Genomic DNA, 24,501 nt, shown 5'->3' on the forward strand with positions numbered 1-24,501 from the left:
ACAAAAAATGGGAGTAGACAGAGTGAGAGAAGGAACACCCAGGAAACTTCTGGGAACCCAACCCAAGAGCTGCCCTTCGTGCACTGCAATGCAAAGGACAGACGCCGCTGCCTCCCTTGTGTATGTGATTCACATTGGAAAAGATCACCCAGGCCAGAAAAGAGACCGCTCACAGCCAGCATGGAACATTCCTCCATCCGCTGGCCTTCAAACCTGCTGAAGCGAACATTTCAGAAGGGAAATAGAGCAGAGCCAAATTTCCCAGCCATGTGAAAACAGAGAGAGAAGTTTCCAGCACCAACGGATCCTAACCCCAGCTGATGTCTGGCTCCCTCTGTTAAGCCAACAATGCCTCTCTCTCCTCAGCACTAGAGAGGACTTCCTCAGAGTACAGGATGGTCCCCAGACGAGCTCTCCTTCCCTTCCCCAGCAAGCTCCAGCATGTTCTTGGTGTCTGGTGAGTAGGCCTGATCCCAAACCAGATGTGAGTGTTCTTAGGTTTACCTGGCCAGGGTGAGGAGGTGTTCAATGCCTTGTGCTTCCAAGTGGGACAGATAATAACAGAAATAGCTAATATTACAAACAACTTCCTAAGCATCCATCACTGACTTAAGCGCTTTACATGCATTTGAAAATTTTAATTCATATGACATGGGTAATATTATTGCCATTTGACAAGTGAGAAAACAGGTTGGTTTCTCTTAAAAAAAAAAAAAAAAACAAAGCTGGGGTGCCTGGGTGGCTCAGTCAGTTAAGTGTCCAACTCTTTGTATCTGCTCCAGTCATGATCTCAACATTCATGGGGTTGAGCTCGGCATTGGGCTCTGTGCTGACAAGTGCAGAGACTGGTGGGGATTCTCTATCCCTTTTTTCTCTGCCCCTGCCCCACTCTGTCTCTCTCTCTCTCAGAATAAATACACAAACTTAAAAAAATAAGGTTAAGAAAACTAAACCTTTCCTAGGTAACCAGTGGAATAGATGGGGCCCTTTGAGCTCAGAATGCCTTCTGTTATTATTTGATAAATCCTGGCTGGACAGATTCCTCGCTGGAGTGCATCTTCTATGGAAACAGGGTGCTAAGGGATAAAGAGATCAGCTTCCAAGAGCACCAAGGTCAGATTCTGGAGGTAATGTCACCGCATGAGACATAGGTGCTCAGACTCAGGTCAGCAGCTGAAGTGGATTTCATTCCACCTGGCCCCCCTCTCTTCCTTTTCTCCACGGGCCCACAGGTGGTCACGGTGGGGGTCCCACCCCGTGCCCTCCTAGAGGCTTCCACCCTTGCCTCTTCTTGCCTGGCCGCGTCTTGGAGAGTGCTGGGGCTCGGGCTGTCTCAGTCTCCAAGGGGATGGGTGATTTATGTCCTTTTATTCAGCCAGCAGCTTTGTACAGAACAGACTCTACACGCTGAATGTCACCAGGCGGGGGCAGGGACGCTGTGCAGAATCCCAATGAAGCCTTTCCAGCCTGAGCGAAATGGCACCAGTGACTTTGTTATTGTGTGTTTTTTCTGGTGGGAGGAGGAGGTAGCAGACCCTGCGAGGTTGCGGGATGGCTGGCTTGGGTGGCTGGGACCCCCCCAAAACCCCCGTGTCTGGCTCCCCCGCGAGTGCCTGCCCCTTCCCGGCTCTCCATCTCCCGCTGGCGCCCCATAGGAGACAAGCCAGCCAGCCAGCAACACACACTTGGGTGAAGAGGGCTCCTTTCCGTGGAGCTGTTATGTGCAGCGGCTGAGTGGGCCAGGGCCTCGGCACCAGGGGCCTGCCTCGCTGCTGAATAAAACACGAGGGACTGAGGCATGCACTGGGGCAGACTGGGGCTCGGGGCTGCACTCCACTCTCCTGAAACCACAATGCCTGCTGTAGGCAGGTTCCTTGGCCCTTCCTTTCCTTTCCATACTCCTCTCCTCTCTCCCATTGACACCTGGGTCTTTAAGTTCCCCAGAGGCCACAGCCAAGCCTATTCCTCACCGCCCCCATCCCATGTTCCCACACAGAGCAGGCACTCAACGTCCGTGGAATGATGGAGAACTCTGGTCCCCCAGCACTGCTCTGGAGCCCGTGGGCTGCTCTGGGATGCGCCGGGGGCATGACAAAGCATGGCCAACAATTCTGTAGGATCCCAAAGGCACTGGGGAATGGGAGAGACTACAGAGTCACAGGAGTTGAAGAGACCTCTGAGAGCACACAGCCTGGCTCTCCCACTTTACAGGTGAGAAGACTGAGGCCCAGGGTGAGCCTCTTCCCAGCACCAGAGGAGCAGAGCCAGGGTTCAGAGCAGGCCCTCTCAGGCACAGCTTTCTCCTGCCACCACATACTGCCCCCTCATCTGAGCCTGATCCCCGCCTCAGCTGCTAGCTGGGTCCCCAGAGGGCGCCCCTCCCCAGCGCAGGCTGCAGCGCTGGTCTGTCTCCAGTCCCCACACTGAGTCCCGGGGAGGGTGGCAATGAGTTTGCACTGCGCTGCGGAGGTACCACCAGGGCTGTGTTCCTAGCACTCCAGGTCACCGTGGGCCTAGCAGGTCAGATTTGCAGGGCCAGGCCACTCGGGGACCAGGGAACGCAGAAGAGACCACAGTCAGCCAGGGCCTGTGAGTGAAGCCGGTACCTCTGCCCCTGGAGCAGAGAGACAAAGCAGGTCACCCAGGGGAGGGGGCAGTTGGGAAGAATGAAACAAGGCACAGCACCCCACACCCCCTCCAAGGGAATGGGGGAGTAGAACTGGGACAATAGCAAATGAAAAGGCCAGAGAGATGAGGCCGGTGGAAAAAACCAGGGTGAGGAAGGAGACAGAAAACTTGATCCTTCTCCTCTTTCTATTATTTCCTCAGGGCCCCCTGCATCACGGGGGTGGTGGTGAGGAGGAAGGGGAGCCTGAGGGGGGGGGCGAGGAAAGGAGGGGGGAAGGAAGCCCTGCATACTTATGAGTTTACTTTTCTTTGCAGGCACTCAAAGCATCTTAAGACCTCATGGAGAGGGGCGGGGGCTGGTTGTCCAAAGCTGCTGACAGCCAGAGGCAGGACCCGAGTTGTGTCAACTAAGGGGCATCTGGAGATTTCATGGTCCCTCAGATGGGTCCAAGCCCCTGCACTTTGGACTGTGCTCAGTTAGACAACAACTGGTGAATTTAGGGATGTGATAGGGATTCCAGAGGACAACTGGTCTACCCCTCATAACCCACCCCCTCCACTCCACGGGCGTGGAAACGCAGGCCCGGAGACACAGCCCTGAATCTGCTCCAAAGCGGAAGCCAGGTCTCCGAGCTCCCACTCCAGGGACACTGACCACCTTGCCAGTCAGCCCGTGCTCCCCGAGCAGGAGCCCCCTCCCCCGTGTAGCAGCCCCTTGCTGTTCTGAGAAAGGAAAAGGTTCTCTCAGAAACATTTCTGAGGACCCACTTGCGCTGACTACCCAAGAGAGAGGGGCAGGGAAGTGGGGGCGCTTCTTATAGCATGGTGACTTTCAAGAAGGAAGTGAGCTTAAGGGGGCCGGAGCAGGCTTCACAGGGCCTCACCCTCTCTTTGCCAGGGGAGAGGTGGCTCCAGGGCCCCAGGGATGCCCCCCCCATACCCTGTGGCTCCTGGGGTGGCCAGGAGTGTGAAGAGACTCTCAACGTGCCCACGCCTCCGTGTGAACAAAGCTGAATGCTAGGCAAGGTGGTCCCCACATCCTGCCCCCATCTATTGATCTCGGTGGAGAGCGTGTCTTTAGGGAATCACCCTGTTTTCTTGCTCTAAAAATCCTCAGTCTAACTTCTTATTTCTGCCTCATGTTTGACTCCACCAATAGGAATCTGAGCCCGTGGGGGCATCAGGCCAGCCTGTGGGGGCCTGGAGGCTGGGTGTATGGCAGCGGAAGCGTGGGCCTTGCACCAGGCAGAGATGGCCCCGGTGCAGACAGAGTCCTCTTCCTTTCCAGACTCGTTCTCTTGCCCGAGGGTAGCAGGTAGGGAGGACTTTTTGTTGCCTTTGGCCATTCCTGTACCCCTCGTTCCCTCAATGGTACCCTGCCAGAGCACACTCAATAAATGTCTGCGGGACTTCGGAGGGGGAAACAGGCTGGTCAAGATATAGTGATGGGCCAGGACTCCAGGGATCTGGCTCACTCCCCTGCATCCTAGGGTTCCGTCTGGGTGGATGGGCCAGGGAGGGGGGCACTCACTCCAGCACATCGCGGTTGAACTGCTTCTTGCTGTTGCCCAGGAACTCCCCGATCATCTGCCGGCTGAGGCCCTTGCGCTGGAGCAGGAAGTGGGCCACTCCGATGGGGGTGTCAGGGATGAAGCCTCGGGAGATCAGGAACTGGATGCCTTTGTCCGGGTTTCTGGTGGTGGGGGTGGGGATGGGAAGAAGGAGTAGAGAGTGAGCCAAGGCCATCCATGACTTCTTTCCTTCCTTTCTCCCCGCCCATGGAGCCCATAAAAGTGCCCGGAGGTTTCTGGGAAGAATTCCTAGGAAATACTAGGATCCCTTCCATTGCAGAGGGGCTCTGGATCTGAAGCACCTCTCACCGGAGCCTCGCCTTCCTGAACACCCCACCCCCACCCCCACCCACAGGAGTGAAGGTAGCATGGGGAGGGAAGCGCTTGGAGGAGGGCTGGCCAAAATGAGTGAAGTCCAGAACAGGTGGAGAGGTGTTCCTTCCATGTTCCCTGAGGGCCCTGAGGCCTGCCACAAAAGGCCCTCCTCCCTGTCTGTATTCTGTTGTATATACTCAGTACCCAGCCTAGAGTCCAGAGGGAGGGTAAGACTGGGGAAGAGAGGTCAGCTCTCCCAGCACACTGTCCATAGTGTCCATAGAATCCTGCTCTCCACCATGTACTTTCTCAGGCTCCAGTCTCTACGTGTAGGGGTGAGGGTGGGGGTGGGGGTGGGGGTGGGTGCTGTGTCTTCAGGCAAATGTGCTCACAGTGTGTCCTGCAAATCCATGGTGCTCCCCAAACTGTGTCTCACCAGTTCAGGAGAAGACAAGTGCAGAGAGAGAGGGTCAGCATTTAGAACCTCTTATATACAGCACTTTGACATTTTCAGGATAATCAAGCACGTGATTGTTTTTCTAGCAGTTCATTTTTATTGTATTTTACAGACCTATCAGCCCACAACACGTCGGGTAAAAACCCAAACTGGCCCTTGGCCACAGAGAGTTTGAGAACCACTGTCTGAGGGATCCCAGTGTCTGTGCGAGTGTGAGTGTGCGCGCAGGAGTCGTGTTGTGGAGGCATGAGAGAGCAGAGGCTGGGCTCACCAGGCGGCAGCCTGATGCGGAAGAAAGAGCAACGGACGGGCAGCCAGACGGGCCTGCAGCTCCCCAGATACGTCACCATCACCGCGTGCAACGCGCCTGACCTGTGTGAGCCTTTCTTTTCTGTAAGATGGCACAATAATGCTATCTCTAGGTATTGTTCCGAAGTTTGCAGATGCTTTATGCAAGAGGAGCCATGAACAGGAGCTATACCACCCCCACCCCCCCCACCCCCCCACCCAGGATACAAGCTTCTTGAGACCAGGGGATGCATCCTACTCATCCTTGTGGTCGTCGTGCTGTGGTAAGTAACAGCTGAGTGAATAAATGCACACCCGTGTGGCTGGAAGGGATGTTATATTTCCTGGCTCAGGGCTCTGAAGGAAGGGGTGAATAGAGGGTGGAGACTGCTGATCCTATACTTGAGGTTTCCATGGGAAGGGCATGTGCATACTGCTTGCCACCAGCTGTATACATTCTAGTTGCAAGGACAGTTCTGGCTGGGGGCGGGGAGCGGGGGTCTGGCCGGGGACGCCATTTTTCTGCTTCCATTCTGTTCTCTTTCCTAGACAACCCCCTATTCGTTGTCTCCCCATTTTATCAGTGTCCCTCTCCTGCCTTTAACCTGTATTCCTTACTCTAGGTCTCCTCTCTGTCACCCCACTTGCCTTTCCTCACTTCCTCCGTGCCCATCCTCTCCCTGACATCATCCCCAGAAGGTGATGCTGTTTCCCTAACTTGGTGTCCTACCTGAATGACTTCTGCTCAATCCTCATACCGTCTATACTATTATTTATGAACTACTGTATTTTCTTTTAAATTCTCTCGCTTTTCAAGCCCTAGCTTCATTGCAAACGATAATAGTGGCGAAAGTAAAATACGTTTGTGACCATGAAAAATAAAATGTGTATTTTCACACAGTATCTCGAGGAGCAGGCGTGGCCCAAACGCCACCTGGGAGGGCACTGGGGTGATGTGGACAATCACCTGGCACCCTGCTCACCTGTAAATGCAGGTCCGCCCCCGCCCCCACCCCGGCTTCTTCTCTGCGGCCCAGGGCCGGTGCTCACTCACATGTTGAAAAGGTTGAGGCCGATGCGGTAGAGCCGTTTGCGCAGCGTGTCGGTGGAGAGCGTGGGCGACTTGCAGCTGGCGGGGTTCTCGCAGTGGTAGCGCGGCAGGCTCAGGATCATGGCCTGCAGGGCCTCCTTGGAGGCTGCGGCCGAGACTTCCGAGCCGGACTTGGCGGACTTGGTGGACGTGCTGCTGCTGCTCAGCTGCTCTGAGTTGTCGCCGGCTTCGGCCTCCGTCTCCTTCCCCGCCTCCCCCGCCTCCTCCTCCGCCTCCACCTCTGCCTCCGAGATCGCCACCGCGGCCCCCTCCGCCGCCGCCTCCGCAGCCGCAGGTGGGTGTGCTCGGGGCGCCGCGCTGGCTCCGGCCTCTGCGCACGTGTCCTCGGCCGGCGCGTCCCCCGGTTCCGCGGCGGGAGCCGCCGGGGGCTCCTGGCCCGGGGCTTCGCCCTGCTCCGCTCTGCTCGCAGCGGGCTCCGCCGGGGCCTGGGCGGCCTGCGCGCCCAGGCAGTTGGCCACCGACAGAGCCGTGGCAGAGGAGACAGAGATGTTCTGGTTGGCGATCTGCACGGTGACGTCGCGGAAAGCCATCATGAGGGTGCTGCCGTGGCTCTGGGGCAGGCCGGCGGCCTCGGCGGCCTCCTCCCCCGGCGCCGGGCAGGCACCATCGAGCTCCCGCAGCTCAGCCTCCAGGCCCCGTGGCCCCGCGCCCGCGTGCAGGGCCTGGTGGAGCTGGTACGCGCCGCTCTCCTGCAGGGAGCACATGGTCTTGAGGCTCCAGGTGCTGAGGGCGTCGTCGATGGACTTGGCGAGGGACTGCACCTGCTCGGTGAAGGAGTCCTCCAGCTCGGTGAGCGTGTCCGCGAAGGTCGGCGGCAGGGAGGGTGAGCGCACCAGCGGCAGCCGCATGAGGCCGTAGCCCTCCATGAGCGCCTTCTCGGCGGCCAGGCTCTCGGCTGTGGGTGCGCGCACCTTGCGCAGGGAGATCCGCCGGGGCAGGCGGCTCTCCAGGAGGGAGTTGCGGATCTTCTCAAAGTTCTTGCTGAGCTGGTACTGGCGGAAGGCGGTTTGGATGGTGCAAGCGGCGCGCCGGGATACCAGGTGGCCCCCGTACTTGTGTTCTAGCATTTCAATCTGCGAAAAGAACCAGAGAGGAAGGACCCAGTTAGGACTGGAGTCCCCACCTAAGCCTTGGTGGGGCCCGGCAATGCACAGCTGGCGGGTACCGAGGGGCTAAGTCTGAGAACTCCTAGCATGTCATGGCCTGAGATGCCAGATACCTAGAGGGGTAGAATGTGGGACTGGCTTCCAGGGGTTGGCCACGTCCTGGGGGCAGGGGACAGGTGTGTTGCTTCTGGTAGTCAGATAATGCTGTTGTCGTGGTTATTTTTAATTTTTTAAAATCTTTAAAATTTACTTTTTTTTAATGTTTATTTATTTTTGAGAGAGAGACAGAGCACACACGGGGGAGGGGCAGAGAGAGACGGAGACAGGCTGAAGCAGGCTCCAGGCCCTGAGCTGTCAGCACAGAGCCAAGGTCGGGGCTCAAACTCATCAGGTGTGAGATCATGACCTGAGCCGAAGTCAGAGGCTTAATGACAGAGCCACCCAGGAGCCTCTGTGGTGGTCATTTTTAAAGGTTCGTATCAGGGATGCGTCTGGAAACACTTATGAGTGACATACATGACATCTTGAATTTGTATTAAAATACTCCATCAAAAAAAGTGGAACTGGTAGATGAAACAATATTAATGATCTGGGAGTTTACTAAAGTAGTCTTTCTACTTGAGTGTATATTTAAAATAATAAAATTAAAAATTAAACAGAAATACTGAAAAAACAAAAAACAAACCAAAAAAAAACCTTGCCACTACAACTGTTCACCTGCCTTCTTCCTCAGCATTCCCATCAGTGCGTTGCAGAAATTCCTGGCCCAGGATCATCATAATGATTGAGATTGGGGTTTGATTAATTCTGTGTTGCCAGTACCCAGCCTAAGGGCTGGCACATAGTAGATGCTGAATAGATGAGATGTGAGCAACCAATAACATTTCACCATGTTTCCCAGGAACATGAAGTGAAACAGACAGAAAGGCCAATCTCCTCCCTCAGTACCATGCTTCAGCCTGCCTCCTGCCCCGCCCGGCTCACCAGGGACGGCAGCTGGAGTGACACAATCTCACAACCTCAGCAATCTCCTGGGCTCCCTCTTTGTGGGTGACCCCCCCCACCTCTACTGCTGGACCAGCAGAGGCACCCTTCTAGCCCGGGAACTCTCACAGATACAACCCGAAACACCGGGGACAATCCCAGGTAAAAGGAGATGACCTCAGTCTTGTCTTCAGCTCTTCCGCCTCGCCATTCAAGGCCCTTCCCAACCCCAAACCTAGTGGCATTATGCTGTTCCTCTTCCCAAATCCAGCTGTCCTTTGGGAAGATAGTTGGGAAACTTCAGCTTATTAAGGTTTGAGTGGCCAATAAGGCCTCCTATATGATTCCCCTCAGAAGTGTTTGCATGTCACAAGGTACAAGGCCTTAAGCAGAATGTCTTCATGATCCTCATGGGGCCTTCAAGGTACTCTTAAAAATCATACCAAGTGTATTAGTCAGCTATAGCTGCATAACAAATTACCACAAGCTCAGCAGCTTACAACAATACCCACTTATTTGCTCATAGTTATGTAGGTTAGAAGTCTAGGCATGGCTCAACTGGGTTCTGTGCTTGGGATCTGACCTGGAAGAAATCAAATGTCAGCTGGGACTGCAATATCACACAAGGCTCAGGGTCCCATTTCAGGCTTATTGTTGTTGGCAGAATTCAGTTTCCTGAGATTCTAAGACTGAGGTCCTCACTTACAGCTACCCGCTGTTCTCAGCCAAATGGTAGTTTGGCCTTTTAAGGGCAACCAGAGGAGTGGCTCTGCGGCTTCACCTCCTTTAAAGGGTTCACCTAATTAGGTCAGGCCACCCAGGATGATTTTCCTTTGGATTAGGTCAAGGTCAACTGCGTGGTAACCTAATGACAGAAGTGATATCCTATGATACTCCCTAGTCCCATTCCAACTCAAGGGAAGGGGATAATAGAGGGTGTGCACACCAGGAGGCAAGAATCTGGGCGGGGCATCAGGAATCTGGGGGCCATCAGAATTCTGCCTATGGGATTTTATCAAGCACCCACGATCTCCAGAGAAACATAGAAGTTTCTGATATCTCAGAGGCATTTCATTGCTACTTTTGCAGAAATCATGTCAGAGGGGAGAGAGCTCAGCTCAGTCTCCCTGCAGAACTCTGGCAGGCTCCCTGAGCTCTGGAATGGAGATTGGTCTTAACTAAGCAGGAGAGTCCTCCAAAGAGAAGTTATAGATAGTGAGGGAAACTGACCACTTAACTGCCTCCTCTGTCAATTTCTGTTGCCCTCTTATCCCTCCTCGAGTCCCATGAAAAACTGACGCCAGGCAGGAATTCATATTTCTTTCTCACCTGGACTATTCACATTTCGAGGGAAACCCTAGGCCCAAGGGCATTCTCTTCAGGTTATGAGATGCTATTGGCAACAGAGGGAAGGTATGAAATCCCGTCACCTGAAATGTTTCCAGAATAGTAAAGATGTCCATCCCCCTGGCACAATATCATCCTACCTGGAGGCAGAAGGCTGACTGAACTAACCCTAGGAGACTTCTACCAACCAATGTCCCCAGTGTCCCCAAGCAGAGAAGAAGACCAGATTTAAATATCTTGAATCTGGTTCATCAAATCCTCCACTATATTGTAAGCCCCATGAAGACAGAGACTTTGCCATGTTCACTGCTTTATCCCCAGTGCTTGGAGAGTGCCCAGCACACAGTAGGCCTTTAATGAGTATTTATTGAATACATTAAAGAATTAATTGCAAAGTTATCTTTGTGACTCTCAAAAATCTCCTAATTAACCCATAACTTTCTTCTCCTGGAGCTGATGCATTTCACTTGTATTTCCAAACTCCACTGTATCACTGGCCCCTTTCCACCTGCCTATAGACCCTACCAGATCTCCCCAGGCTAAATCATAACTCCTCTTGACTCCCCTGCTCTGGGGCACTAGCCCAATGTCTTTCTTTCTGTTTTCCACCAAACCTCTTGGAACACTAGTCTACACCCTCTGCCTCATTCCATGAGCAAATGGTGAACTGCTGATCCAAGTCTGTATGCCCTGAGTCTCCGGGGTCGGCCTCCTGTTACCACTGCTCTTCTAAAATGACTCTCATGAAGGTCACCAGAGACCTTTCATCATGAAACATGATGGTCCATCCTCAACCTTCCTCCTCCCTCTTTTCTGCAGCTCTTGGTATTTTTTATCACCTTGAAACTCGGACCTCAGCTCTCATGACCCAGTCTACCTTGGTTTGCCTGCTTCCACACAGAACTTCCATCCTGTATTCTGGCCTCAAAATCCCTAAGCATCTCAGTTACAAGTCGTATGAGTGCCATCTTGCATTCTGCAGACACATGTGAATTATTTTCCCATGCACTTCTGGGCACCTTCCATGACTTCTACATTGGAAGTCATTAGAGCAACCTCTGGTAGCTGATAATTAACAACTAATTAAGAGGGAAAGTATCTCCAGCAGAGCCTTTGTGGCAATTCTACAGCTGTCCTGCAGGCTAGTATCTTCTCACCTCTTGTGTGAGAATCTTGTCCACTATTACAACTTCACTGTACTTTAATGGGCTGATGAACAAGCCTTAGGGGAGATGATCAGTCCCAGATCTGCTTCTTCCCTGCTGGTTGACCTTGGACAAGTTTCCTAACATCTCTGACTCTAAGTTTTCTTATCTGTTATGAAGCTAACCCTGCTGACTCTGTAGTCTGTTATGAGAATTGAGTGATTTCATATGAAATTGGCACATAATAGGTGTGCACTAAGTGGTAGCTATTTGATGACAATGATGATTAGGTGAGTGATTCTCAAATTTCAATTCCTAGGCTTGATCCTAGTCTTGCATTTCCAACAGCCAATGGATCCCTTTGTTCACCTATACGAAGCCACTGTTTTGCCCCCCACAAGATGTCCTTGATGTCCTCCCCACATCAGCTCTTGATGATTTCTTTATTTGCCTTGCAGCACTTCGGCTACTATGCTTTCCAGTCTGAGAACCTCGCATTTGTCCATGTGTCCTCCTTCGCCCACCTTCTGCATTCGTCAGCCTCAAAGTCTTTATTTGACCACCTGTCCCACCCCTACAACCTTTTGCATCATCCTGACCATTCCATCAGACTGTTGCCACGTGGGGCTGTCTTTGACTCCCCACTTGGACCACTCTGGCAGCCTCCCCACCGCCTCACTGCTCCCTTCTCACACCCACCATCCACCCTATGCTACATTACCCTGATCAAGGTTCTTGAAGAGCAGGTACGAACACAGGCCTTCAGCTGCTTGAAAGCATTGCCCAAAATAAGTATATAAATATTTCCTGCTGGTCTTCTGACCCTGAGCAATCTGGCCTCAGCCTACCTCCCACCTTCTACTACTACATCACGCCTCTGTACATGCTGGGCTCGACTCCTGCTCCTCCCCCCGCCCACACGAGGCTTTCCTGCTCTGAGCATTAGCTCAGCCTTGTCCCTCAGCCCATGACATTCTCCCCTTTCTTCAAGACCTGCCTCAAATGGGCATCCTCCATGAAGCATCCTCAGTTCCCTAACCAGACAGGGATCTCACCGCTTCAGGTGCTAGTGGAGAATGTTGTTTCTTACTTCTTTCTGATGCCCAGTTTTCTCCACTAATCTTTGTGATATTTAACTAACCCACCCTTCCTTCTCTCCACGCCCCCTACCCTGATTCCAGTAGAGCATAAGTTATTCGAGACCCCTGATCCATGGACAACACCTAGCCCAGAGCCTGGCAAGGCGCAACGGCTCACTATGGCATTTGAATTCAGATGTTGGATCTTTTCCATTTGTTCCAGTGCGTTTAACACAACCCTCTCCTGTTTATTCCAGCCTGAAGCCTGCTGCAGCCCCAGCCTGCACTGGCTCCTACTGTTTCTTTCCCATCCTTTGCAGCTGCCCTCCACGCTCTCTGTATTCCCACAGACTGTACCTTATAGGAAGGATGGTATTATCTGTCGCTACATTCCTGGTGCCCAGTGTTGAGCCAGAGCCATGGTTAGGGCTTAATAAATGTTTGTGGACATGAACTAAACTCAACCCTGTCTTATGTCCCAGGAGAAATAAAAATCTAGGCTCTCTTCCGGATCCGGGCTTGGGGTCAAATGCTGCATCCTCACCCTGCCCCCCACTCGCTCACACACACACATACATTTCCCTCCCACAGGGCTCAGTAATTTGGCAGTGTCCCAGGTCAGATCTGTCCACCCAACCTGGCCCTCCCAACCCTCCTAGCCTTTTTCTTAACCAGGGCCAGGTCAGAGAGCTAAGAGAGTTGGATATGGGGGGTGGGGGGTGGCCCCCAGGGTGAGGAGGGGTCTCTGCGCTCACAGGCCTAAGAGCAGCTCAGCTCACTTCTCCCTAAACCCCATGAATCATGGGTAATTGTAGCCTCGCTTCCTCCCAAGAGAGCAATCTCTCTGCTTCTGCCAGAAGAAGCAGTGGAGGGGGGCTCAGGGGGCTCTGTCTGTCTAATGAGCCTCTCAGTGTTAATTAGAACATGCTCCCTCTTTTCAGGCTGCTGCAGCAGCTGAGCCTGAGAAGGGCCACTGAGAGATGGCCACCAAGTCAGGGTGAAGGAGGAAGAGCAGCTAGCTGGGGGGCTGCCATGCTGAGGAACGGGGAAGCCAGGCCAGGGTTGGGGGTGGCTTTCACATGTGAGCAAGGATTTCCTCTGATCCAAGATTTCCCAGCTAAGAATGTTAAAGCATTACATGGAAGGAGCCTGCAGAACTTGGCAAGGGAAGCCTTATGTGAGGCTTAGGAGCAGACAGTCTAGGGTGGGGAGAGAGGAGCTGGGAGAGGCTAGGGCAGCCTCTAAGGGGAAGCCGGCTTGCACTGGGCAGGCTGTGAGCCCTGTGTCTTCCCTGCATGCCCACGTCCCTGTCCAGCTGTCCAAAATACAGCCAGCAAATGCTCAACACAGCAGGGCACTGAGACCTGCCTAGGAGCAGGGCTGCTCTTGGGAACCTCTTCTGACTACAGCCAGCTAGGGGTCTGGGAGGCGGGTACCACAGCTCAGCTACTCCTGGATCAGAGACTGTCTCAGGTAGAGCTGCTGCGGGGAGCCTGATGTGAACCCCAGGTTGGGCTCCTTGCTGTCTCCAGTGCTCCCACAGAGCCCTGTGCACTGCTTCCTTGGAACCTACCTCTTCACTGGGATGAGGAGGCTGTGGAAGACTCTGGATAAAATCAAGGACTGTGGAGTCCCAGTCTTGGGTGCACCAGGAATGCACACCTAGGGATGTGTCCTTGGGCAGGTTACTTAATATTGCTAAGCTTCGATCTTCTCATTCCTAAAATGGGGATAGTAGTAGTACCTAGCTCACTGGGATGTCCGGCACATAGTTAATGCTATTAGTGCTAGCGAGTACTGGTTACGTGTCAGTGGCCACCTCTGGAATGAGCTCTCTGAGGACTGGGACTGTGTCTTTGGTACTGTGGTATCCCAGGCCTTGCACAGAACAGCTACGCAATATTGTTCCCTGAACTGGATGCCAGTGAACAGAAGGATTACCCCTGATGAGCACTGCCTTCACCATCATCCTCTGGGGGTTGATCCTCAGGTGCCCTCCATGCCCTGGTGGGATTCTTGCCTTCAGAGAAGAAAGGGGCCTTAGATATTCTGGTACAATCCCTCATTTCACAAATGACGAAGTGGGAGCCCAGAGAATTGGAAATGTGGACACCATTTCTCCTTGAGAGGTACCCCCTGGTGAGGCTGGACCCTGAGGCTTGGGTATGGGAGTTCTGTTGTGGAAGGGGCTGCTCTCCAAAAAGAGAGCATGGCTTCCACCCAGGACCTGAGTTGGCTGAGGGGCAGGTCTGGATGCTACTGACTATAGCTGCACAGTCCCCTGGCTTGGACAGCATACACAGTGATGCCATTTGGACATCCCACATGAGCTCCAGTGGGATGCTCATCAATGGTGGCACAGAACAGCATACAAACTCCCTACAGAACCTGAATGAATTTGGAAATCACTCGGGTGCCCTAGGTATCCCTGCCACACCACTTCCCTAAGGGGCCCTCCAAAGGAATCTTCATGCTCCCTCCTTGTCCCCCTAGGTTGTAGCCCCAAGGCTCACTGTGAGATGAAGTGAGGGAGCTGAGGGCAGAGGGCATGGAGGATGGGAGAAGCTGTCCCAGAGAAGCTGGCACTTCTTCCCACTGTGATTATGGGGCAAGGCCCTGGGGGCTGGGAGAACAGGGAAGCCCAGAGGCAGGCTTCTTCCTCCCTCCCACCCTCTCTTTCTTCCTTCCTTCCTTCCTTCCTTCCTTTTTCTTTCTCTTTCTTTCTTTCTTTCTTTCTTTCTTTCTTTCTTTCTTTCTTCTCTTTCTTTCTTTCTTTCTTTCTTTCTTTCTTTCTTTCCTTCCTTCCTTCCTTCCTTCCTTCCTTCCTTCCTTCCTTCCTTCCTTCCTCTTCCTCTCATGTGTTCCTCCAGAACGGAGCATGTCCTAGGCACCTGGGACTGTGCTGTGTGTAGGGAAACAGAAGTGAGTGAGCAAGAGCAGCAGATCACCTAACACAGAACTCTAGGGAGCGCTCACTCCTCACACAGACCATGAAGTAACCGGCAGCTCTGGAGGTGTTCTGTGCACAATCAGCTCAGACGATGCAACAGCTCTGAGAACGACATAATCCTTGCCTTATGTATGAGTGGGACAGCTACCAGATGGCATGGAGTCAGTAGTGAAGCACTCAGTCAAAGCACACACCCAGGCTCGGGGATACTAACCTGAGACATGAAGTATGAATAGAGATCACCCAGGTGAAGTGTGATGGGGGGCAGGTGGTGAGTATTCCCAGCAGAAGAAATAAAATATGCCAAGGTCCAGAGGCAAACCATAGCACCGAGCTCAGGAGAAAGATAAGTGGGGATGGCAGGAACCTTGCATGGGCGTGGGGCAGGCTGTGGGGTTGCGTCAGGTGATAGAAGAACCTGGAGAAGTCTGTCCTACACATGGTGAGGAGCCACGGAAGGCTTTCACACAGCAAAATACCATGATCTGGTGTGCCATCTGTAAAGAGGGCTCAGCTGAAGGGTGGAGATCAGGTTAGGAGAGGCACAGCTCCAAGTAGGGGAACCTGTGGGGGTTTCCCCAGGAGCTCAGATGGGAAGTGATGGTGGCCTAGCCTGGAGGGGGGACAGTGGGGTTGGCAGGAGAAAGTGGAATTTGGGAAATAGTTAAGAGGTAGCATCAGGGGGCTTGGGGATGGAGCAGATCCAGGGGGAGGGGTGTGGGGACAGAAAGGAGCCACAGGCAGTGCCTGGGATTCTGGACTGGCTGATGGTGAGTGGGAGATAATGATTTTTCAAGATCCTTCCAGTACAAGTACTGTAGGATTTGCATGACTGGTGGGGATGACAGAATCAGACACTAACTCCTAGATCTCAAAGAAACCTAAAGCAGAGTCCAATCCTGGACCCAGGCTTCATTCACCTCTCTCCCTTCAGGTCACTAACTTAGTATTTTCCCCTTCCCATCCCAGAGCATACCTTCTTCATGCCAGGCATTGTGGCAGACATTGGGGATATAACGATGAATAATGAGTCACATGCCCTGCCTTCAAGGAGGAGTCAAGTCAACAGGAAATGATGACACAGGGCTAAAGGGCTGCGACAGGGAATCCCTGCATACTAGGGGGTTGCTGGGAAGGGGCATCCAATGCAGCCTTGGGAGGACAGGCAAAGCTGCCAGGGAGGAGGAAGGAGAACAAAAATTCTGTCCTAAAGTAAGAGAAGGAGTAATCAAGGCCAAGTGCCAAGTGAGGAGGAGCAGGAATGTTAGTGGTAGAGGCACACGGAATAGCATGTACAAAGCCCCAAAGAGTTAAGAGACAACTGAGGCCCAGAGAAGTTAAGCAACTTGCCCAAGATCACACAGTTCATTTGCAGAAGAGACAGGAGTTGAGTTCAGTCTCTTATAAATGTGTGTCGTGTTTTTAATCACTCTTCTCTAGCCACGCCACCCCCCCCTCACTTTTTGCCCTGTTCCTTCTGCCCCCAGCCTATGCTTGGCCTAGAGAGATACTTGATCCAGAGGAGATGGGTTGTTTCCTGAGGCTGGGTTCACTCAGCATAAAGGCACCTGCCACACCCTCAACAATCCTGCCCCACCCCTGCTGGCTTGACATGAAAAGCCATGTGTCAGAATGATGTCTACTATTAAAAGGCCCGTGATGCCAATCAGAGGCCTGTACCACTCTTCACATCCCACCTCATCGGTCAGAATTGAACTAACTCTCCTACCCAAGCTGAGGTACGGGTTTCCTTTGGTATCAGTCACCAGATAGTCATTAAATTGCACTGCAGTTTCCTTGGGGGCACATAGGGAGCATTTTTTTCTTTTTGTTACTCTACTCTCTTGTTGCTTTGCACATCATAGTTACTCAAAAATTATTCACTCAGTGGGCTCTTACTATGTTCAAGAAACTCTGCTAGATGCTGGGGGAAGGGTACCAAGATGGGTAAGAGATGATCTCTGTCCTCAAGGAGCAGAGTCATGTGGAACTGAGAAGACTTCTTATCTGGGCCAACTGACCACCCACATCACACTGAAGTGTTCCAGATGGACTGTCTTCCAGCCCCTGCCTGGGCATTCCCGGTAACACAGAACTCACTACCTCACAAGCAGGACTTCCTATATTTTTAACAGCTCTAATTGTTATTGAGCTAAAAGCTTCCTTTCCTGTCGCTTTCATACGTTAGTACCACTATTTTTGACTGAAATGATAGAAAATATATCAAATCCCTTTTTCACATGCCAGCTCTTCCATATTTAAAACTTGTTTTCATGTCTACAATTTCTCCATATGACTCCAGCCAATCCTATTTTCCTTCTTAGGAGAACCTTGAAGTCCTCACGATTCTTACTTCCATCTTAAATGAAGCCCCAAAAACAAAGGACAGGCTCCAGACAGGCCCTGACCAGAAACCAGTGTGTGGCTCCAGCCAGCTGCTCTCCTCTACTGGGGGCTTTATCCACCCTTCTGTGGAGGCTGCTGTACTCACTTCTTTGGCAGCCTCCTCACTGGTTATTGATTCATCTTGAGCTTCATCAACTGAAGCCCTAAAGTCTCTCTCCCAGGACCAAGCCTGCTTATCTTATACTAATGCTGTGGGCTTTTCAAAGTTAAGAGCAGAACTTTAGCTCTTTTCCTGTTTCATTTAGACTTTTTCATTTAAACCTTTATGTCTAGATGAGATTTCTACAAAATCTTGGATTCTATCACTAAGAATTAGTGTTTTATTAGCTGTTTCCTTTAGCTTTGTGTCATTAGAAAGTAGTGCCTTGTCAAAAATGATTGAACTGAACTGGACCACGAACAGCGCACCACTCAAGGCCCCAAGAAATGGCATTGATGAAAAAAATCAATGTTTTTTGAGAATTCTGTTTGAAAACAACCCACCTGACTGTATTGTCATCCAATTCACTTCCTATTTGTCCACATATATATCATGGGAGATTTTGTTAAATACTTTACTGAAAGCCAGATGTTCCACTTGAGCTGGACTTGATGCTGAAGGAAAGAAATGAGGTTGGTTTGGCCTGACTCAGTTTTAGTGACCTTTCTACTAGCTTTCCTTCCCAATACTCACTTTGTCCGTTGAGTTAAAGAGTGGTTCTTTAGAATCTACACATTTGGAAATGATTTAAGGTCTAATTCCCAATTTCGTGATGGAGAAACCAGTGCCCAGAGTGCTTACCTGGCATTCCCAAAGTCACAGGCTTAACTAGAGCAAGACCAAGGGTTGGGTCCTATGTCTACAGCTCCAAGTTCAATGCTCTTAACAAAATTCAGTCATTATGTCTTTCTCTAAGCATATGCACATGAGTGTACACACACACACACACACACACACACACACGGGATTTGTTCTCCACTAGGGGACTTTGGTTTATCTTGGGAATCCTCAGTCTACTGAGAGGAGACCACTGTCTTTACAGCTCATTTGAACCTATATGTGCCTACACATGGGGCTTGCTCCTTGGGTGGACATGTAAGTGGGCTATCTCTTCTAAGCAGCAGGTGGAAGTAGGGGCTTCCCCAGAGAACAGTGGGCCACCTGCCTAGAGGTTCCTGGGTGCAATTTAGGCGTCCTGCCCATAGCAAGAAGAGCAGACCCCTGGACACACTGCCTAAGGGACAGGCATTGCAAGGGTGTGGCCCAGGCCGGGTAAAGGCTGCTTGCCTGACAAACTGGGCTACAGGGATGGGTAGAACACTTAGCTCCATTTGGAAGAACTAGTGGCAAAAGAGGTGTCCCTGCAGCACAGCAGAGGTGGGCCCAAGTGGGGAGATACCCTGGATAGCTCCCGAGGGCAGGACCCCTTCACCACCCTCCCCGCCCCCCTTGGAGGCCCTGGGTACCTGTTTATTCTTTAGGTCAAGGGAGAGCTCGTAATCGGAGGCGTTAGGGGCGTGGGAGCAGAGCGCCGTCGCCAGGGCAGGCTGCTGCCGGCCGGGGGAGACCGCGCGGTGGGAGCCAGCCCTCGGGGAGGCACCCCCCGCCCCCGGCCGCTCCTCCTCCTCCTGCAGCTCCTGGGCTTGAGCCTTCGGGGCATGGGCACTGGGTCTGCCGGCTGCCACCGCCGCCGCTGCCACCACGGAGTCCTCCATGCCCCCACCGGCCTGGGCGCAGGAGCCATCGCTGTGAACAAAAGGCAACGGTGCTCGGTTGGGGGGGGAGCGGGACAGGGTGCATGTGGGTGCGGGGGTGAGGAGAGAGACTGCGCACTCTGGCCTGGCCTTTCAGGCAGCGATGGGCCTTTCTAGTGGTGGGGGCTGGTGGGCGTGCCTCCTGAGGTCACCTCTAGGGAGGGGCTACCCTGGCAGGGAAGAACTTCAGGCAAGGTGGAGAGCCTGAATTTGGGGAGGGTATCTCAGGCAGGGGAAAGGAGCAGCTATGATCAGAGCTCATGAACCTCTGCTTAGAAGCAGTAGAGCAAAGTGGGTAAGAGTAGACTGCCTGGGTTGGAATCTGGACTCTGACTCTTATTAGTTATGGGAACCTGAACAGGCTACTTAACCTCGTTGTGCCTCTGTTTTCCCATCTATAAAATGGGCACAGTAACAGTACCTACCTCATAAGGATGTTGGAAGACTTAAGTTAGCTAAAGTTCTTAAGACAGTGCCTGGATTATGGTCCTTGCTATATGTAAGTGTTAACTATCATCATTATCAGTGGTCTAGTTACCCGGCCAGTGGCTTAGGCAGCTGGAAAGAAGCTGATGCACACACTGAACCAGCTCTATCTTTATACTGCCCAGATGACTGTGGGGAAGGAGTGATGCTTACAGACCTGGTCTGAGCATAAAGCCCCCCTGAGGCCAGGTGGACACCAGCTTTTTGGGGCTGGGTCTGTGAAGAGAAGGGTGCTTGCCCTGCTGGGTCTAGGGAAGCATCTGTCTTTGGCTCCTGGCCTCTCCTCCCCTCCCATGGAGCCACCAGCAGGCTAAGCTGTAGCTGCTGCCCACCTCCTTACTCTAAGGAGGTACCTGCTAACTGGAGCCGCCATACCCCAGCCTGCCCTGGGGAATTAATACACTCAGGTTGCTCCCTTCCCTGGCCAGTCTCCTAGGTCTACCCCTCCCTCAAAGCCAAGTGCTAAGCCACCTGTCCATGAAGCTTTCCCAAGTGACTCCAGCTTTGACTGCTCCATTTGCTGGCACACTAGGGTTGCATTTAGAGAGTCCGTCTCTATTTCCCAGGGGCAGAAGCATCGTGGCTACAGCATGGGCTCAAATCCATACTCTTCCACCATGTAGCTTCAGTTAAGTTGCTTTTCCTCTGAGCCCATCTTCTGGTTTCCTCATTTGTATGATGCAGGTACTAATACCTATTTATGAGGTTATGGTGAGGGGAGAGGAGTCTGTATATATAAGGTGTTTAGCACACTGCCTGTCACAGGGTAAGTGTTCAGTAAGTGTTAACTCATGTCCTGCATCTAACCCCTCTTAGAGGCTAGGGCTTATATTCTATCTCTTAATACTGGGCAGATGATCAGTACTCAGTTAATACTTGTTGATGGCTGAATTGAAGAGAGAGCAAGAGTCAAGAGATAGCAGACAGAGATAGAAGATCAGGACTAGAAGGGACTCCAATGTCATCTAGTCCAGCCCTCTGATTCCCTTTTTTACGGATAAGGATCAGGGGCTCAGGGGATGGGGTGGCCCTGATCTGAGGGCCAGGCAATACTTAGGGCTTTTTTCCTCTACAGCTTTGCCTTCATGTAAGGTGTCCCCAGATCATGGCAGAAAAAATACCTCTTCCTCTTGCTTCCACCCAACTTTGAAGCCTCCTGGTACTAGAATAACCAAGTATGGGTGAAGAACCCTTCCACTCAATGTACATCTAGCCTCCCACACTCCCCAGCCTCATCATTCCCATAAAGGAGAGCCCATTGGTCCACCCTAGCAACAAGGAGCCTCAAACTCCCTAAGGAAATCCTCTGTATGCATGCTTCTTTCCTCCATCATTTTTTGTATGGCCATTAATTAAGCTGTATAGTGGGACGACTCTAGGTGTCTAATATGTTGTTGTTGTTGTTTACCAGTATCACCAAGAAGTTCTCTTTAAAAACCTTCAACTTCTCTTGTCGTAAGACTTACCCATTCTTCCCATAGGACACACAGAAATAGCCCCTCCCTCTCCTATCACAACCTGCCTCCAGGGCCTGGGAGGCACCATTCAGTCTCATCCATCTCTTCTCCAGACTGTTCTTGGTGCTTAATGCCCAAGCCTCTTCACCCCAAAAGGTTTTCCAGAATCTTTAGAGAACTGGTGGCTACTCAGGACTACATACCCTTTTAAAATAGCCCTATTCTTTCTTTTATTGCTGGAGTGTGTTTGGCAAGAGGTTCTGGGAGCTTTGATGCCCCCCAATAGCAGTACTCGACCAATGGTGATGGAGGCAGGTAGGTAAATACTCTGGCTTCCTCATCCCTTGAGCAGAATAACTCTAACGCACATTCCACACCATCTCTCTAAAATACCCAGTGGCGAAAGCAGTGACCCAATCATTAATGAACATATATTGGCTTCCTTCTCTTCTGTGTCTCATCCCCCATTCCTGTACTGGCACTTCTTGGAGTCACCTTGTCTCAAATAAACTACTTGTGTTAAACCAAAACAAATTTTAAAAATAGCCTTCTTTGTGGTCCACACCTCTGGATATAGACAGACTCCAAGGTCTTATCTCCTGAATTCATTCATAGGGCCTGGAGGTTAGGAGACCCCTGTCATCTCTGGCACATGCACATGCATGCATATGCACACACACACACACACACACACACAGCAACATGCACACTGATGCATACATAAAGCTTCTAACTAGCTTTGTGGCCTTGGGTAATTTGTTCTTCCTTCTGGGTCAGTTTTCCTTACTTGTCACATGACGAGAACTTACTTATTTCTAAGCTTGGAATTCTGGAAGCTTGGATTCCAATGCCAAGGCCGGTCCGCCAAGGCCCACCAGCCCCAAGATTCCAGGCTCTCTGGCTGGTGGAACCACCTCTGCCTTTGCCCACCTCTATGCAAAGGGACCTGAGAGATTATGACACTCCCAACCCTAATAGATGATGAAAAGTATTAGGAAGAGGACTTTGTCCTTGCTTTCCCTTTAGACCTCTCCACCAACTTGTGTGGTACAAAGTGGCTATTGGAGACCCAGAACTAATGTCATCAACATGGCAAAGTTTAAGATTATACAGTACAGAGAAAAAAACATGGGCTTTGGTGTCAGGAAGACCTGGGTTAGAATCCTTCCGCTACTTACTATGTGACCTTGGTCAAGCTCCCTAACCTCCTTGTGCCTCTATTTCCACAAAACAGGTATGCTCAGAACACCTTTGCAAGGTTGCTGGGAAGAATAAATATAGCCTGCAAAGAACTTCGTGCAGTGCCTGGCACACAGTAGTCCTTGATAAATGATGACAGCAGTGGTGGCAGTATTCTGAGCTAGAAATTTACGACATGGAGTCCCAAAGGAATTCCCAGAAAAACAGCATGGAGAATTCCTATGTGGAAGGGGAAGGGGTTCTCAACATTTAGCCCTCCTCAACCTTCACAAAACAAACAGTAAGGTTTTTCCATCATAACTCATGGTCTTTCCCAGACCTCCAGACTAACTTCCATGGTTTTTAGGGGGAAAAGTGAAGGCAAATTGGTTTTCAGAAGCTTCCTCCTATCTTTGTTCTCCACCCACTAGAGCAACAACACAGTGAAGGGCCTTGGTGTTGGGGGTCACAAGTCGTGGTATCCATCACCTCTGAGAATCCATACATATTTACCACCTATAGGAAGGCCCCTTGGCTGTACCAGTCACAATATGGGGCATGCCCTAGGCATGCATTTGGCAGACATTTGTCCAGTGTCCCTTGTGTGGATTTGTGTTTTTGTCACTTTGTCAGGGAGCTGTGGAGGCCTAAGTACTTAAACCTTATCAAAAGAATGTTCCCAGCCTCTCTTTCCCTCTCTGTACCCCGTCTATAAAAATGGGCCAATGAAAGAGGTTAGAATATTCATACTAGCTGTTACAGATAGAAGGGCCATCTACTTCAACTTAAAGATCATCTACTTCAATCCAGTCTCTTATGGAACTGGAAGCCCATTGTTCGAATGCCCAGAACATCACACTTTACAAGACACAGGCTGCATCCCTTAAGTGTTTGGGGTTTGCTGGGCTGACCTTACATCATGAAGCTCCTCCCCACTGGGTCAGATTTCAGGCAGCCTGGCACTTGGACAAGAATCATGTGAATGGTATTCACTCCATGACCTGCACAGATTCTTGTAAGGAGAAAGGAGGGAGAAGAGGGGGAGAGGGAGCCTGGTGATCTTAGCTATCTTAGGCTCATTATCCAGCTGCACGGAAACAGATTCCCTGAATGGCAGCCCACTAGCCTGGAGAAACTTAGTGTGACTGATGACATAACGGAGATGCTGGTCACAAGAATCTTTCCTGGGTTGGGATGTCCACTTGAGAAGGTAAAAAGAATGTAGGCAGCACCAAAACAAGGGGATTCTGAGAAGGCTTTGGTGGCACCCACATGGAATTAGGTCAATACGCATATAGGGATCCAGGCCATGCATGGGGGTTATTCCACACATGAGATCACAGGATTTGAGCATGGCAAGTGAAAGTCTTTGAGAAATTGGGGGACTACAGTTGCTCAGGGGAATGCAACATGTGCCCAGGGCCAGAATGACCTGTGTGTTGGGGCTTAACATCACATCAGAGAGGATCACTTATGTGGGAAGCTGACTTGTGCTTGGAGGGATGATAGGGGCCCAGAGAGCATGGCACATATGTGACTCCCTGGGTGTTCCAGTGACCATTCCATCCTGTCATCCCCACTACCAGAACTGACTTCCTAAAATGTAGATACTTTAATGTCAATTCTTTGTTCAAAACGCATCAGTGACTTCCCAATACTCTTGAGATGAGGTCCACCAGCATGGACTTAGGACCACTCGTGGTCTTACCACAACCTCCCCTTTCAGCCACATTTCCACCAAGTGACCTACCCATTCTTTGAACACTGAAACTCTCCCCAAATCTGCGGAGCCTTCTCAGATCACCATGTCTCTCACATAACCTCCTTCTGCCTTGAGATGCCTTCTCTCCATGATCCTACTCTCCCACCTTTCCTTTCTCTTATTTGTCAACTCTTTCAGGACTCACTAATTGCCCCTGGGAAGAGTCAGTCCCACCCTCCAATGTGCTCTAATAATTCTTGGCACTCGACTCTATTTCAGCAATGACCACTTTGTGTTCTAGTTATTCATTGATGTGTCTCTCTCTGCTAGACTATGCCATGTACACCTTTTTATCACCAGTGCTTATCACAGTGGGCTGGCTCCTAAGACATGTGTAATAAATGTTAAATGAAAAGACAGATGGCTGGACGAGTGGATGGATGGACGTCATTTAATCTCTACTACTTTCCCAAGGGCAGAGGTACTGAGGAATGGTCAATGATGCACCATCCAGACTCCTTCAAGGAATGGCTCGTTGTCCAGCTCTGGGAGTGCT

At 51.4% G+C, this 24,501-nt stretch overlaps 1 protein-coding gene across 1 annotated transcript in view; it reads right to left on the reverse strand.

Annotated features, from left to right (window-relative positions):
* Positions 1–24,501, reverse strand: part of IQSEC3 (IQ motif and Sec7 domain ArfGEF 3) — a 111,940-nt gene that overhangs the window by 34,446 nt on the left and 52,993 nt on the right. The window contains exons 3-6 of the mRNA XM_039236286.1: positions 18,834–19,113; positions 6,667–7,443; positions 6,314–6,630; positions 4,160–4,321 (exon numbers count right to left, since the gene is read on the reverse strand). Coding sequence (XP_039092217.1) covers positions 4,160–4,321; positions 6,314–6,630; positions 6,667–7,443; positions 18,834–19,113 — 1,536 coding nt within the window. The remainder of the gene's footprint in view (positions 1–4,159; positions 4,322–6,313; positions 6,631–6,666; positions 7,444–18,833; positions 19,114–24,501) is intronic.

The sequence above is a fragment of the Hyaena hyaena genome, unplaced genomic scaffold, assembly GCF_003009895.1.
Source record: "Hyaena hyaena isolate Hyena2069 unplaced genomic scaffold, ASM300989v1 scaffold_108, whole genome shotgun sequence".
Taxonomy (NCBI): Eukaryota; Metazoa; Chordata; class Mammalia; order Carnivora; family Hyaenidae; genus Hyaena; species Hyaena hyaena.